The following is a 14,109-nucleotide window of genomic DNA, read 5'->3' on the forward strand; positions in this document are numbered from 1 at the left end:
AATTCCTTTTTTATAGATAAATATTTCAATAATCTGGGGTGCTAGGATACTTGTTAATCATTACCATTCGCATCATTATTATGGGATGCAGAATTACTGTAATGGAAACAAAGTGCAAAACTATAGGAAGGAATGTTTCCCAAATGGGAACACCCTGCCCACCAACTGAGAACAGCCGCTCGGCTGCGGCCGCAGAAGCTGAAGTCTGCACTGCACTCAGATATTTGGGGATGCATTTCCGGTAACTGCAGGCACGCAGAATGTGCTGGAGTAAGGGGGAAAGAAACTATGTGACTGTGTGAAAAAACCCCGCTCGGTGAAAATAGCAGCTGGACACATCTGAAGACGGCAATATTACACGCAGAGAGCGACTGCTTAGCTCCCCGGTAAAAACCCTCTACGCCTGCACAGGTGATAAGGCCGGGAGAAAAGCCTACGTGCAGAAGAATGAAAAGGTGAGAGAAGAAATATAAAAGGAACAGACAACTGCCTTGGCCAGTGTGGCTCACTGGTTGGAGCGTTGGCCCTCAGACCGAAGGGCTGTGGGTTCAATTCCTGGCCCAGGGCATGTACTGGGTTGTAGTACCTGGGTTCCAGGTTCAATCCCCAGTCCCTGTTGGAAACCATGTAGGAGGCAACCGATCAATGTGTCTCTCTCACATTGATGTTTCTTTCTCTCTCCCCCCCTCCTTTGTTCTCTCTCTCTCTAAAAATCAATGGAAAAAATATCCTCAGGTGGGGATTAACAACACCAAAACAAACAAAGAAACAAACAAAGAAACAAACAAACGGGAACAGCCAACAGTGTGTATGGTGGTTGGGCTCCAATTGCAGCTCAGATACTTACAAGCTGTGTGACCTTGAGAAAATCAGTTAACCATTCTGTGTCTGTGACCTTACTGTGTTGCTATTAAATGCTCAGTGTTAAATGAGCGGCAACATGAAAGGTGCTATAACAGTGACTGACCCTCAGGAATGAGGCCCTGTTATTACCTGAGTGGCAACTGTATATTCTCTGAGGATGTGGGATGACTGGGTTTTCAATGCCATGCGTATATTTTTAACGAGATGGGTAATATTTATGCCAATATTGCTGTTAAGAAGCAGCAAGAGGCCAGGGTATGCAATGAGCTGGAATTTCTGTAAGTGCACTGAGGGCATTAGGTGGGTGTTAAAAAGGGAGAATTAAAAATTGGGGCACTTTTAAAAAAAGATGGGAACACTTTGATACCTGGCTAACTTAGGGCAGTGATCAGGGCCCTGGGTATCCTGGGAAGTAGCAGATAAATCCGGGAAATCAATGCAAGGAAGATCAAGGAAGATGGCTGCAAGAAGAAAGAAAGAGTTCCCACCTGGGAGTAAGGAATAGCAATGTTCCCCCACCCCAAAGTATTTATAGTTCCTCAGGATGTTAGAGAAAACCAACGGGATTTAGGAAAAAACACACAAAAAACCTGGGAGGAATTCTCTGGTTTTGTAACCTAGACTAAAATAAAACAAGGATCAGACGCAGGGCCTGGGGAACACGGTGGGTGCACAATGAATGCCGATTCTCTTACCCCCTCCCGGCTGGCTAGGATTTTCTTTCAACACACGGAGAGAAAGCACCTGTCTGCAGATGGGGCCGCAAAGATGAACCAAGAATGTAAACTGGAAACGACTACAAAACCCAGGTCTACGCGCGAATGTGCATCCAGCTGAATATAGAAGCATGAGACCTGTACCTGTAAGATGCCTAATTTGTGTATAATTCGCACCGTGAGATCTTGTTAACTAGAGTGTGATAGTCGGTGCCCTTTCATTATTTAAGAAGTGCCTCTGGGGAGAACACAGCGAAGAGAAGCACACAGAGAATCTGAATCTCAGGAGTTGGCAGGCAACCTTGGGGTGCAGGCCAGCGATTTTCAACTGGTGTGCTGCAAGAATCTTTAAAACATGCAATGCCTGACTATTCAGTCGGGGGCACTGACCTCTTTTCCCTTAGATTGTCAAAAAAATGACAACAGCCAACACAACAATAGCCATTCAGTGAATGCCCGGTCTTGAACCATAAATACATAGGTTATATAATAGGGTTGCATCTTATTGGTCAAGTTGCATAACAAGGTTGCGTCTGATTGGCTAATTCTTGGTACCAGACATCCTTATATACACATATAGGCACCTGACACACTTTATCATTGCACACTGTGTCCTTGGGTGATGTGCGTAATTTTCATCATAATCAATCAACACTACTTCTATTTTTTTTTTTTGGTCAGGTCGGCAAAAATATGTATTTTTGTGTGCCGCAGAATTTTAGTAATTAGTTTCTGTATGCCATGAGATGAAAGAGGTTGAAAATTGCCGGTGTAGACGTATAAGGCTCTTTCTAAGAATCACTGGTAGCCAACCAGCACAGAAAGGGTTGGTTAAATGAGGCCAGCATCCTGCTCTGCTGCTGGAAATTGCTACATGTGGATTGCTGTATGTTAGAAAGATGTTCTATTCGAGCTGAAATGTGGCTCTCTGTCACCTCCACCCTACTGTTTCTCATTTGTTCAAAACAAGCAAGCAAAAAAATTTATTTAGTGATCATTTACTTAATACTTATTTATGGGGCACTAGGAGCCCAACACTGTCAGGTTGGAGTGAGTGAGGGACGAATGAAGGGGCAGTGGACACTGGGGAGGAGTGTATGATTCTGGAATGGTCACTGCGGCCCGGATGTGGAGGGTGGACTAAACAAGAGCAAGACCACTGAAATGTCTAGAGAGAGAAGCAATGTGGAGGAGGTAGTGCCATCAGGAAGACAGAAAAGAGAGATTTCCCCTTCTACACAAGTCCTTGAAATACCTGCAGGGAGTAGCAGGCCGTCAGACTTCTAATCTGCGGGTTACATGACTCTGAGTGACCATGACCAGAGAGCGGCATGGCACAGTGTTTAAGGAGCAGGCCCTGGCACCAGAGAGCTAAGTCAAAATCTCACCTGTCACTTAGTATTAGTGGGATGTCACTGAGGTATTTAATGCCTCTGTTTAGGTTCTCTCATCTGTAAAATGGTTATAATAACAAGTTTGCTGGGAGGATCCACTGAGTTGAGAACAAGCAAATCCTACTGATGTTCCTGGCCAACACGATGGAGTTGCCTTGACTTCTCTCACTCCTCACAGCCAGTCTGGCAACAAGTCCTATTGGCTTTACTACCTTCAAAATACGTTCAGAATATGACCACTTCCACCACTGCCACCCTCCTGTCCCAAGCCACCATTATTTGTCACCAAGGTTATTGCAATAACCTCCTAAGTGCAATAACACAGCATAGTCCTGCTATGAAAACAAGTCAGACCGTGACACCTCTCTCTCAAACTCCTCCAATGGCTCTTGATCTGACCATGAAAAAAAGCCACAAGGCTCTATGGGGAACGTGCCAAGTCAAGGAATGCTAATATTTATACTTATCCTGGTAAGATTGACAACAATACAGGGGTGGGCCAAAGTAGGCCTACTGTTCATAGAAAAAGACATGCAGGTTATGATTATTACAATAGCTTTATTAATTCAAAAGAATGCCACAATGCAACTGTAAGCCTACTTTTTCCCCACCCCTGTATATACTATATTCCATATAGTATATATAATATAACTATACTATTGTATATGCAATACATTACATATGCAATATTACAATAGTAATATATATAATATGTAATATATAACAGTATTTTGCTATGAAATTTAACAGATGAATTAGTAAATTTTATTCAAGATAGTTGGTCAAATATATATATACACACGCACATACATATATATACACACACATACACAAACATAAATATTGGCACACAAATTTTTCACATATATGCATATATATGTACGTGACTATACTTTCGGTTTAAATACAGTTTTAAGATTAGAAAAATGTAAACCTAAGGGTAGTTACTTCTTTATGGAATTAACCAGTTTGTAAAAGAACTAATGATTCTGTACATACAAATAAAAATGTTCAAAAAAGAACATTTTTTAGTTGACCAAAAGCTAAAACGTTTTTTTGGATCTCTACCCTGTGCCCAGGAAGCAGTAAATGTAGACTATCTATCTTGAGAATCTCAGTGGCATCCCTGTCATCCTCTTTTTCTGGAGTTGCTGTGAGACTCATTCACATATATACACATATATATCAAAATGCTTTTTATAAAAAAAATGTTTCTTTATTGATCTCAGAGAGAGGAAGGGAGCATGAGAGAGAGAGAGAGAGATAGAAACATCAATGATGAGAGAGAGTCACCGATCGGCCGCCTCCTGTACACCCCTTACTAGGGATCGAGCCCACAACCCGGGCATGTGCCAACTGGGAATCGAACGGCGATCTCTTGGATCACAGGTCAATGCTCAACCACTGAGCACGCCGGCCGGCTCAAAATGCTTTTAAGCACTAAAGTACTATATAAATTTCAAGTATTCTTTTCTTTGAATAAGTTAAACAGACTTACATTTTCGACAAGCTAGTCAAGCCTAATGAGGAATTAATACGTTTTCATAGTTTCAATGGAGCACAAGTTATTTAAACATATTCAAAGTATCAGTAGTAATAAAATAACAAGAAAAAGAGCCCCCGTTAGCACTGCCCACTGTCTGTGAAGTGAACAGAAACATGATTGAGGACTGACTTCACTCTGAATTAAACACAGCATCACCGCAAGCCTCGAGAGATGGTATTAGGTTTTGTGCTTGGTTAATACTGGAAATTCTACAGGCAAGGGTAACATTATGTTTGGTTGGCAAAACGCCAATCAAAGTTCACACTTGTCATAGAAGTAGGTGGTCAAAAACCCTATTCTTGTCATTGAAGTTGTTGGCTACAGTTGCTTAAACTATCTAAATCTCAAAATCTTTTGTGCTAACTCATTTTGAAGATAAAACATTAAGAAATGAGATAAAATGAGGTTTAATAAAAAAGATACTGTATTAAGTTGGAAATGATCTTGGGGAAAAAGCAGGTCCAGTGAGACTGAGTACACTGAATAAAAACAAAAACTAGAATTGGATTTTTCAAGTGGCATCATCAGATATTTACAGTCTTTGAATTTATTTCTTCGTGAGAAATGGACTCAGAAACCAAGGTAAGAGGGAGGTACACTCACAGCCTTTTCTCTGTTCTCAAAATACATGCTGCAAATTTTCTAGAGTTCATAATACATGTCTCAAAAGAAGCCTTCACTTTTGTTGGGAGTACGTGCTCTTTGATATGTCTGGTTTTGCTGTAATAGTATATAATGCCTCTCTAATAAATTTAACCACTAAAATTTTTTTTAATGTGTCTGCATTCTGCTAATTTATAAAAAAACAGGATGCTGTCAGATAAAATTTCATGAAAATGATCTATAAACCAGACTGTCAAAAGTGAAAGGTGCTCAGGCAATACTTAGGGGCAGCGAGTACATGGAAACCACTGGACAGGTTTCCTGTGACCATGGGAAAACAATGTACTGGAACGGAGCTCACGTTACTTTCATTTGCAAGTTACTGTGAGGTCACAGGAAATCCTGAAATGTTTTCCACATTTTCTTTTATACATTTTATGTCAAATTTCCTGCAATTGAAATCATAAACCCTCCTACTGCTGGAATCTCCTCTGAAGGAAAGGAGATCTTGTGACATTCCCCCATGAACACCTAATAACTCAATTCCTACTAGGGTAACAAGAAACTGAAAGACAGAATTGGAAATGGACTATGATAAGGCTGAAATGTCAGATGTCCTAACTCTTTCGAAACGAAAACCAATCTGATGTCGTTAAGACAACCCTAAAAGTGCATTTAATCTAGTGACAGTGGGCTTTTCTCTAGAATAAGAGATAACAGAAGAAATGATAGACTGTCTCAAAGATATCAGCCCACCATTTCCCCAAATCTCTCATCCAAAATGTATTTGTGGATTTATGTTCTAATTTTAAAGTGGTATTTTCTATATGGATATTCTTAACATGATTCACGCTCCTGACAACCATATTTTACCGTCCCCGCTATGTTTATGAAAGGATAAGTCAGATTTAAGTTAAACGTCTGAGTTTAAAATAGTCTCTCAAGATTTATTACAACTGTGGAATTTAAAAATAGCTTTTAAATGGTGAAATGCTCTATTTGAATATAAATCCAAGCCAAACAACTCAGGTTCATTAATGAAGAGAATACCAACTTTTAGGGTTTGTTGGACCATGAGTTACGAGGACACATTACCTCTCCTGACATGTCCGGGGCCATCGGAACAGCAGGCCACAGAGATGAGTAGATCCCGAAGAACACCACCCAGAGCGCAATGCTGCCCCAGATCGCGATGTGGCTGAACTGCAAAGGACGGGGACCGGAGTCAGAAGACTTTTGGGTAGATGGGGAACACAGACACTAATAAAGCTCTCACAAATTCCCTTATTAATGTTTTACGACAGCCATAAAATATTATCTATGGACATTTCTAAATAACTGTCTGTGGGTTTTAACTGGATCTTTCATTAAGTGCTAATCTCTTTCCACAACAGTTATGATGTTTGTGGCACTGGCATTTGGAACTGTTCTTGCTCTACCTCCTTTAGTGAGTCTCACCTCTCTTATTTTTTTTTAGTTTACTTTTTATTTTTAGAGAGAGAGGGAGAGGGAGAGAGATATCGATGTGAGAGCGAAACATGGATGGGCTGCCTCCTGCACGCCCCCTACCAGGATCGAGCCCGCAACTCAGCCGTGTGCCCTGACTGGGAATCGAACCAGCAACCTTTTGGTGCATGGGACAACACTCAACCAAGTGAGCCACACCGGCCAAGGCACTCTTGTTTTTTTAAAAATCTCCTGCCATATTTAAGCCTCCTTGATTTTTTTCTCTGCATGCTCTCGCTGAAAGGTGTTAGACACTTGTGCGAATACTATTTGTATGCCCATGACAGTCAAATCCAAATTTCTTGTGTCGCTCTTTCCCCTGAGCATCAAACTTGTATTTTCTTTTTCTTTTTTTGTTTACTAGGTCTGTCTACCTGGATGCGAATATACTTCAAAACTAAGGCATCTAAAATGGAACGTGTTTTATCCATAATGGATATTTATAAATGTCTGAGGACAAATCTTCCACTAATATTAGTCTTCAGAATCATTTTGCAGTGGGTTTTCTGCAGAATGCTTGTCTTGTAACACACTCCACTAAGAAAAGATTCCTTGTTATTAAGTTTAAAAGCTTCCCCGGTTTCTGGGATATTTACAATATACAATAATATATTGAAGGCTCTGAGAAGTCTTGTAAATAAACTTGTTTTACTCAGTGTTTCCAAACAAGAATCCCTAGTTCTCCCTCTTCCATCCCTGACCCCTCAAAATTAACAACCTGTAGCAGGAACTAGGGTTAAAGGATACATAAAGTTAGAATGACAAACTATAAAAAAAATGACAATAACACATAAGTAAATGTGACATTTCTAGGTTGAGATTAGAGATACTCTTACCCATGTCCAATACGATGTCTCTAATCCAGCTTTCAAACACACAGTTATCACCACAAACTAAAAAAGAAGGGAAATGTTACTTTTAAAATAAATATGACTGTTCATAGAATGACTAAAAGTGAGATTTAGAAAGAACGGGTATCTCTGAATTAGACGATCAAACTAGATTATTCACAGTTGGCCTTGTACGTCTAACAAGCAAAGAATCAAGTAAATTAGCTGGGTGGCTGAGCATTACCACCGTGACCAGCCAGAACTGTCTGCCAGTAGCTTCGCTCTCCTGCCTCCCCCACGGCCTTACAGTCCATCCAGGAGGCCCGAGCGTGCGTCTGCCTGCTTCTTGCACAATTCATGAGTAGTTACGGAGGCTACGCCTGCAGTACTTGGGTTTTAAAGCTTGCTTTATTTTATTTTATTAATTTTATTTTATTATTTTATATCATCTTTAATATATAGGTTCCCTACTTTCTGAATTTTAAAGATAAATTCTAAAATTAATATAACTGGGTATTTAGAAATCTATGCACTTCGTAACCCTTCTTACTGTAAACTCTGCAGAGCAGGACAGAAGAGCTTGTTATATGATGCGAACACCACCCATCGTCGTCGGTGACAATGCTACTAATTCTGAAGTAAGGGAGCCAGGTTTAATGAACTGCCCTGGATTTTCCATAGGATCACATAATGGTTAAGTGGACTTGCCCTGGAGTCGGACCATGTGCGCTCAAGACTCCATCGTTTATTATTCGCTGTTTTAGTTAAGGAACGAGGCAAATTTCTTGACATCTCTGTGTGTCAGCTCCTTCATCTGTGAACTGGGGCTGATAAAACTCATCTACCTTATCACGTCTGAGCATAAAACACCAAGAACAGTGCTTAGCACTGTACTTCATCTATTATTATCAATTTGTAATTAATAAAATTTTAAACATTGTCAGTAGTCAAGGGAACTCTGGACACGTTCAGTAGTTTGCAGTGAGGGAAGTCATGTTGCTGAAATGTCCCCAAGGAGTGGAGATTTCTCCCCCATCATGGTTATCATAAGACTCTAGAATAATCACTGGTTAAACACCCAAGAATAGTAAAAGCAAAAAAGTATTAACAAGGACAGTAAAATAAAACAGGAAAAAGGGAACAGGAAGAGAACAAGGGGAAATAGGGGGCAATCAGAGTGAAGAGGGAACACAAACATAAGAGCAACCGAAGTCCTATGAAGTCAGTGAACCTAATGATATTTTAATAACCTAATACAGAACACTATCTTACTAATCCAAACATCTCATTTCATTCTTAAAGGGAAGTGCAACCAACCCTTAAATCCAGAAATGCACACATTTAAATTAGAAAATGAAATGAGCACCTATGAAAGGATACCCTTTTACGTGCAAACCAGGCAAATGTCGGGCACTCACTGTGTAAACAAAGTTTCCCAACAGCAGATAATCGGAGGTTTTCCCGTTTCCAAACACAGTACCTGCATGAAAAGAAGAGAGGATTGTTAGAAAATAAAATAAATGAGGTCCCTTCAGAATCCTTTCAGAGGTAAGTCAACTCAGGAGTGGTGAGCAAAAGAACTGGAACTACGTGCCACACAACGGAGCTAGAAATAAGGCTAAAAAATGTACTGCAGGGAGTCTCACGAAGTTGCCATAAATATGGGTCACAGGTTGAAAACAAAGAAGGAAACCTGACTTGTTAACCAATTCTCAGGGTCCATGAGATTAAAAAAAAACCCACAGAAAACTAATTGCTCAAGCAAAGCTCAATGCTGTGAGCACTGAGACAGGAGGACCTCTGAACCCTAACAGAGAAATTTGATAACAATACAGATGAGGGGTCAGGGAGCCTTCTCACTGTCCCTCAGTGAAGTTGTTGGCAATGGACCAAAGAGATTCATAAGAGGAACTCAGGTGGATGAGGGGCACCAAGTGATTCAGGCATATGGTTCTTTGCAAATTTGGCTGAATTTAGGGGTATAGCTTAAGGTATTTTGTTATTCCAGTAATAACTAATGAACATGGCTTTAGATGAAGGGAGTGGTAGCTAACATATTAAAAGCACTATTATTGACTTTAAAAAATCAAGTGAAAATTTAAGAAATAATTGAAAAATTCATTGGTGTCATGGAAAATTTAAAACCCATGGTATGTGTAACACAATATTTTATTTATACCTACATTCAACAATAATATTCAAAGCTGGATATGTAAGAACAAATGTTAGAATAAAGCATGGGAAGAGACCGAAGAGAGTGGTGCTGGTATTGAAGAGAAAAAGAGAGTCGGCTGAGCTTCGGAGACATAGTTATTCCAGTAATAACTAATGAACATGGCTTTAGATGAAGGGAGTGGTAGCTAACATATTAAAAGCACTATTATTGACTTTAAAAAAGGTTTCTGCTACTACTTGTGTCTTCTTGGGTAATTTCTATTCAATCTCTATGGAACTGTTTCTTCACGTAAAAGATGGGGTAAAACTCCTACCCTGTAGGGCTTTTCGGTTAAAATGAGGTGACACACATAAAGTACTAAGCAGGGTGCCTGGCACACAGCAGATGTTCCAGAAAGCGACCCTTCCCGCTCTAAAGCCTCACAGCCGCCTAGGAGACCCCTGCCTCGGGGCCTGCCGTGGTATGGGCCTCGCATCTGATGGGCTACGTCTTGTGGGTAGCAGGCTTGCAAACTTCTAAATGTTTGCAATTAATCTGCAAATTTCCATACAACAAAATTAACAAATTCAGAAATGTATAAAATCACTGAAAATATCTCAATTACATCTTTAAGTACGTGCTTCTGCTATGTGCCATACTGATTAGTTCCCATGGCCAATGTAAGCAAGTTATCAAAAATAATCACAGTTGCCCGGCCGGGCGTGGCTCAGCAGTGGAGCATCGACCTAGGATCCAGGCGATCGGGGTTCGATTCCCGATCAGGGCACATGCCCGGGTTGTGGGCTCGATCAATGACTCTCTCATCATTGATATTTCTACCTCTCTCCCTCTCCTTTCCTCTCTCTGAAATCAATAAAGATATATTTAAAAAAAAAAAAATCACAGCTGTTCCAACTAAGCCATCTAATCACCGTTGGTTCGTCAGAAAGAAGACAGAACTTCATTTCAAGATCCCATTGAGTATAAAAAACAGAAGCCAGTTAGGTTTGCCAGGTTTAGCACTTGGATGATTCCAATGAATCATTTGTTCTTGTACTTTCTGGTCTCTGGACCCTTAACAGTCTTAAAACTTATTGAGGATCCCCAAAAGCTTTATTTATGTGATTTCTAGTTATATTTACCAAATTAGAAATTAAGACAGCAAATTTAAAAATAGGTACTGATTTATTTAAAAATAATAACAAACCCAATAAATGGTAATACAACCAATTTTATAACAAATAACTATTTTCCAAAACAAAAACAAAAAAGAGAGAGAAAATAGGCATTGTTTTACATTTAAAAAAATCTCTTTAATATCTGGTTTAACAGAACGCAGCCAGATTCCCTCTCCCACCCTACCTCCCCTTTGTCTTTGGTGAAATATATGAGGGAAACCTGACTTTACAGTGGGATGGAGTTACAAAGGGGAGGCGTCTTGTAACAATCTTTTCCAATAATTGGGCCTTCTTTGGTAGCAGATCAAAACTCAACAAGTAGTTTCTTAGAGAGGGAGAGAGTTTCTGAAGGCGAGGTGCAGAGTGGAGCTGTGGCAGTCTGTTACGCTAACACGCGTGGTCCGCCCGGCACTCGGGCGGGATCGGCTACCCACGCGTGACGCTGCAGACTGCTTTCCTGCTACCCATTTCGTCACACAGAATATTAGTGGATCTGTACCAAGTGTAGAGGCTTAATAAAGGTATCAGTTTAACAGTCTCTTCAAGGGTATTCTTAAAGTGAAACGGGCTCTTCTGGCTGCTTTTTAAATGCGGGAGCACGGCAATGAGGAATATGACCACTAGCACCTCCGCTGTGCCAAGGTACCAGCAGCCTGCCCATCACTGCCCTTGCACAGCAGTGGAAAAGGCAGTGTCTTGATAATATTATAAAAAACGTGAAACTATGGAGTTCTGACCTCACGGACCTAATGGACCACCAGAAGGTCTTCGGTATCCCCAGGTGTCTACAGACCACACTTTGAGAACTGCTGAAGTAAGTGGATAAGTAAGTTTATTTGAAAAAATAAACTTTAACTGGAGAACTTGTCTAAGGTCAAGGAATCCTAAACTGCACTCTGGATTCCAATATCCCACGGCCCCAGAAAGTGGAAGTAATCCAAATACCCATCAGCTGATCCATGGATACCAAGCGTGGACAATGGCATCGTTTTCAGCCAAAAAGAGGAACGGGATACTGAGTCATGCTGCGACATGGAGAGGCCAAGGTTCCACTTCTGTGAGAGGTGCAGAGCAGGCGAATCCACAGGGACAAAACCAGTGGTTACCAGGGGCTTGGCGGAAGGCGGGGAGAAGTGGGAAGAGACTGCGAATGGGTATGGGGCGCCTTTATGGAGTGAGGAAATGCTCTGGCATTAGATAGTGGTGACATCTGCATTATTTTGTGAATATACTAAAAACCACTGAATCATGTAATTTAAAAAGGTGAATTTTATATGTGAATTATATGTACAAAAAAAAAAAATTTCCCATTGTGGTTCTCCTAGCTTATGAGCTCAATATTCTATACTTTAATTAGATCTCTTACCACACTCACTTCCGTGGCCTAAAAAAATGAGAGGTATTTACTGCTCCACTGGCAAAGCAATTTGTAAAGACGCGAGATAAAAACCTCCGCCTAGGACATGAAACCGCCGCCTTCTGATAACCCCCCATTCATGCCGCGCGCCCGTGTTAACGCGACAATTTACCGAGTGCCTACGGTGAGCCGGGCTCCCTTCTAATACTGTGCATACACCAGTGAACTAATCGCACAATTCCCCGACCGTCCGGAACTTTGATTCCAACAGAGGAGAGGCAATACAAAACAAGTGGAGATATCACACCTTGATGGACGAGACGAGAGGGTAAGGGGAGAGAGGGACGGGGCGGTGGGAACGGCCTCTCTGAGCTGCAGGAGCGCCTGGGTGAGGAAAGGGGCAGTGCACGCCAGCAGGGGGCATGGGGAGGGGAAAGTGGGCACAACTCAGACGAAGGCTGGGGCTGTGGGTTCAGTTCTCAATGGGACAGGAGTCCGTGACTTTCTGGTCCGATGCACGTGTTGCAGGGGCCGCTCTGGCTGCCGGGGATGGGCCTGGCCTGCGGGGGCCGGGAAGCCGGACAGCTCTCTCCTGCTGGCAGCCACCAGCTCTGCTTCCCAGGGACTGACAGCCCTCGGGGGAGTTTTAATTACTATAGTTTGGGAGCAGAGGCACTGAGTGGTCGGCCGTCTTCCTCAGGATCGCAAGGCAGCACCCGCTTCAGCATCGCAATGAGATTTTTTTCCCTAAAGTGGCTACTTCATCATTTTTATGCGTATAGGAAATTCGCCATGATCCTATCTCTCAAAACTGACAAGAGTAACATCACTTCCTCAAAACAAGCGGAGAAAAAGCTTACGCTCCAAGATGAACATAAAAACAGATTAAAACTCTCATTCAAGACATCGGCTCAAGGACGCTTGAAAATACCAGCATGTCTGATCAGGCTCAGGATAAAGAGCTTGATACAAGCCCCATAGGTATAATAAATGGACTACATAAAATATCAGCACTATTGTCTTCAAACAATACATCAGCAGAGGACAAAAAGAGCCCTAAAATTTAATTCTCTGCAAGTTGGGAAAACATGAGAAGTAGAGAAGAAAGGCTTTGCATATATTAAATCACTTTCTCCCCAAGGAATAATAAAAACCTTTAAAGTGCGCACGACTTTTGGATGCATGCATTTTAGGTTAAGGAACACCACATAATGAAACACTGCTATACTTTTTAACATATATTGACAATGAATTATTTTTCTAAAAAAGTAAGAAGTCATTTCTTAGCATTCATATCCTTTCTACTTACCATACTGAAGGGCTTTTAGTGGAAACCAAAACAGAATAACTGAGTGGAACAGGCCATTTAAACAATGAACCCAGAAAACCTGAGGGAAAACAAAAATCCATGAGAACCATTTGCGATAAACTAGCCCTGTGAACTCTGACCTTTCTTTTTATCTGTGAGCTAGATTCACAAAATGTGCCTCTGTCGGGCCACCACTGTGAATTAATAGAACTGACAGACACTTTCTGCCTCTTAGACCTTCATGGGTCATTTATTTATTTTTATGTTTCTCAAAATGTTTTTTCAGCTTCACTAAAATTTTTTTCTACCTTTTAAAACCGAGTATTAAAAGCTTAAATTTCTGCCTGAGAAAAGAAAATTAAAAATAATGCAGATCCTGAAATTCTTTTAAGGGGGACTATATCCTTAATTCCAGAAGAAGAGAGTTTTGAAAAGACCGTAATTTGGTGAAATCCTTACTTTCTCTTTCCCACGTGCAATTAAAGTGTGAACTTCTCAATGGGAGAAATATAATGCATTCACATTCTCTCCCTCCCCATATATAGGTATTTACATACACATACACATATATTATATACTAAAACCTGCAGGTATTACATTTACATTGTATAATTCCTTAGAGTAAAGCACTGTTAATATAACTGAGTTTAT

The 14,109-nt window shown here is 40.9% G+C and overlaps 1 protein-coding gene across 4 annotated transcripts in view; it reads right to left on the reverse strand.

The window, feature by feature from the left end:
• Positions 1 to 14,109, reverse strand: part of ATP8A1 (ATPase phospholipid transporting 8A1) — a 193,836-nt gene that overhangs the window by 21,384 nt on the left and 158,343 nt on the right. For all 4 annotated transcript variants that reach the window (XM_081151451.1, XM_081151453.1, XM_081151450.1 and 1 more), the window contains 4 exons: positions 13,459 to 13,537; positions 8,878 to 8,939; positions 7,466 to 7,522; positions 6,219 to 6,326 (listed from right to left, as the gene is read on the reverse strand). In XM_081151451.1, coding sequence (XP_081007577.1) covers positions 6,219 to 6,326; positions 7,466 to 7,522; positions 8,878 to 8,939; positions 13,459 to 13,537 — 306 coding nt within the window. The remainder of the gene's footprint in view (positions 1 to 6,218; positions 6,327 to 7,465; positions 7,523 to 8,877; positions 8,940 to 13,458; positions 13,538 to 14,109) is intronic.

This window comes from Miniopterus schreibersii (genome assembly GCF_964146895.1).
Source record: "Miniopterus schreibersii genome assembly, chromosome: 1".
NCBI classification, from domain to species: Eukaryota; Metazoa; Chordata; class Mammalia; order Chiroptera; family Miniopteridae; genus Miniopterus; species Miniopterus schreibersii.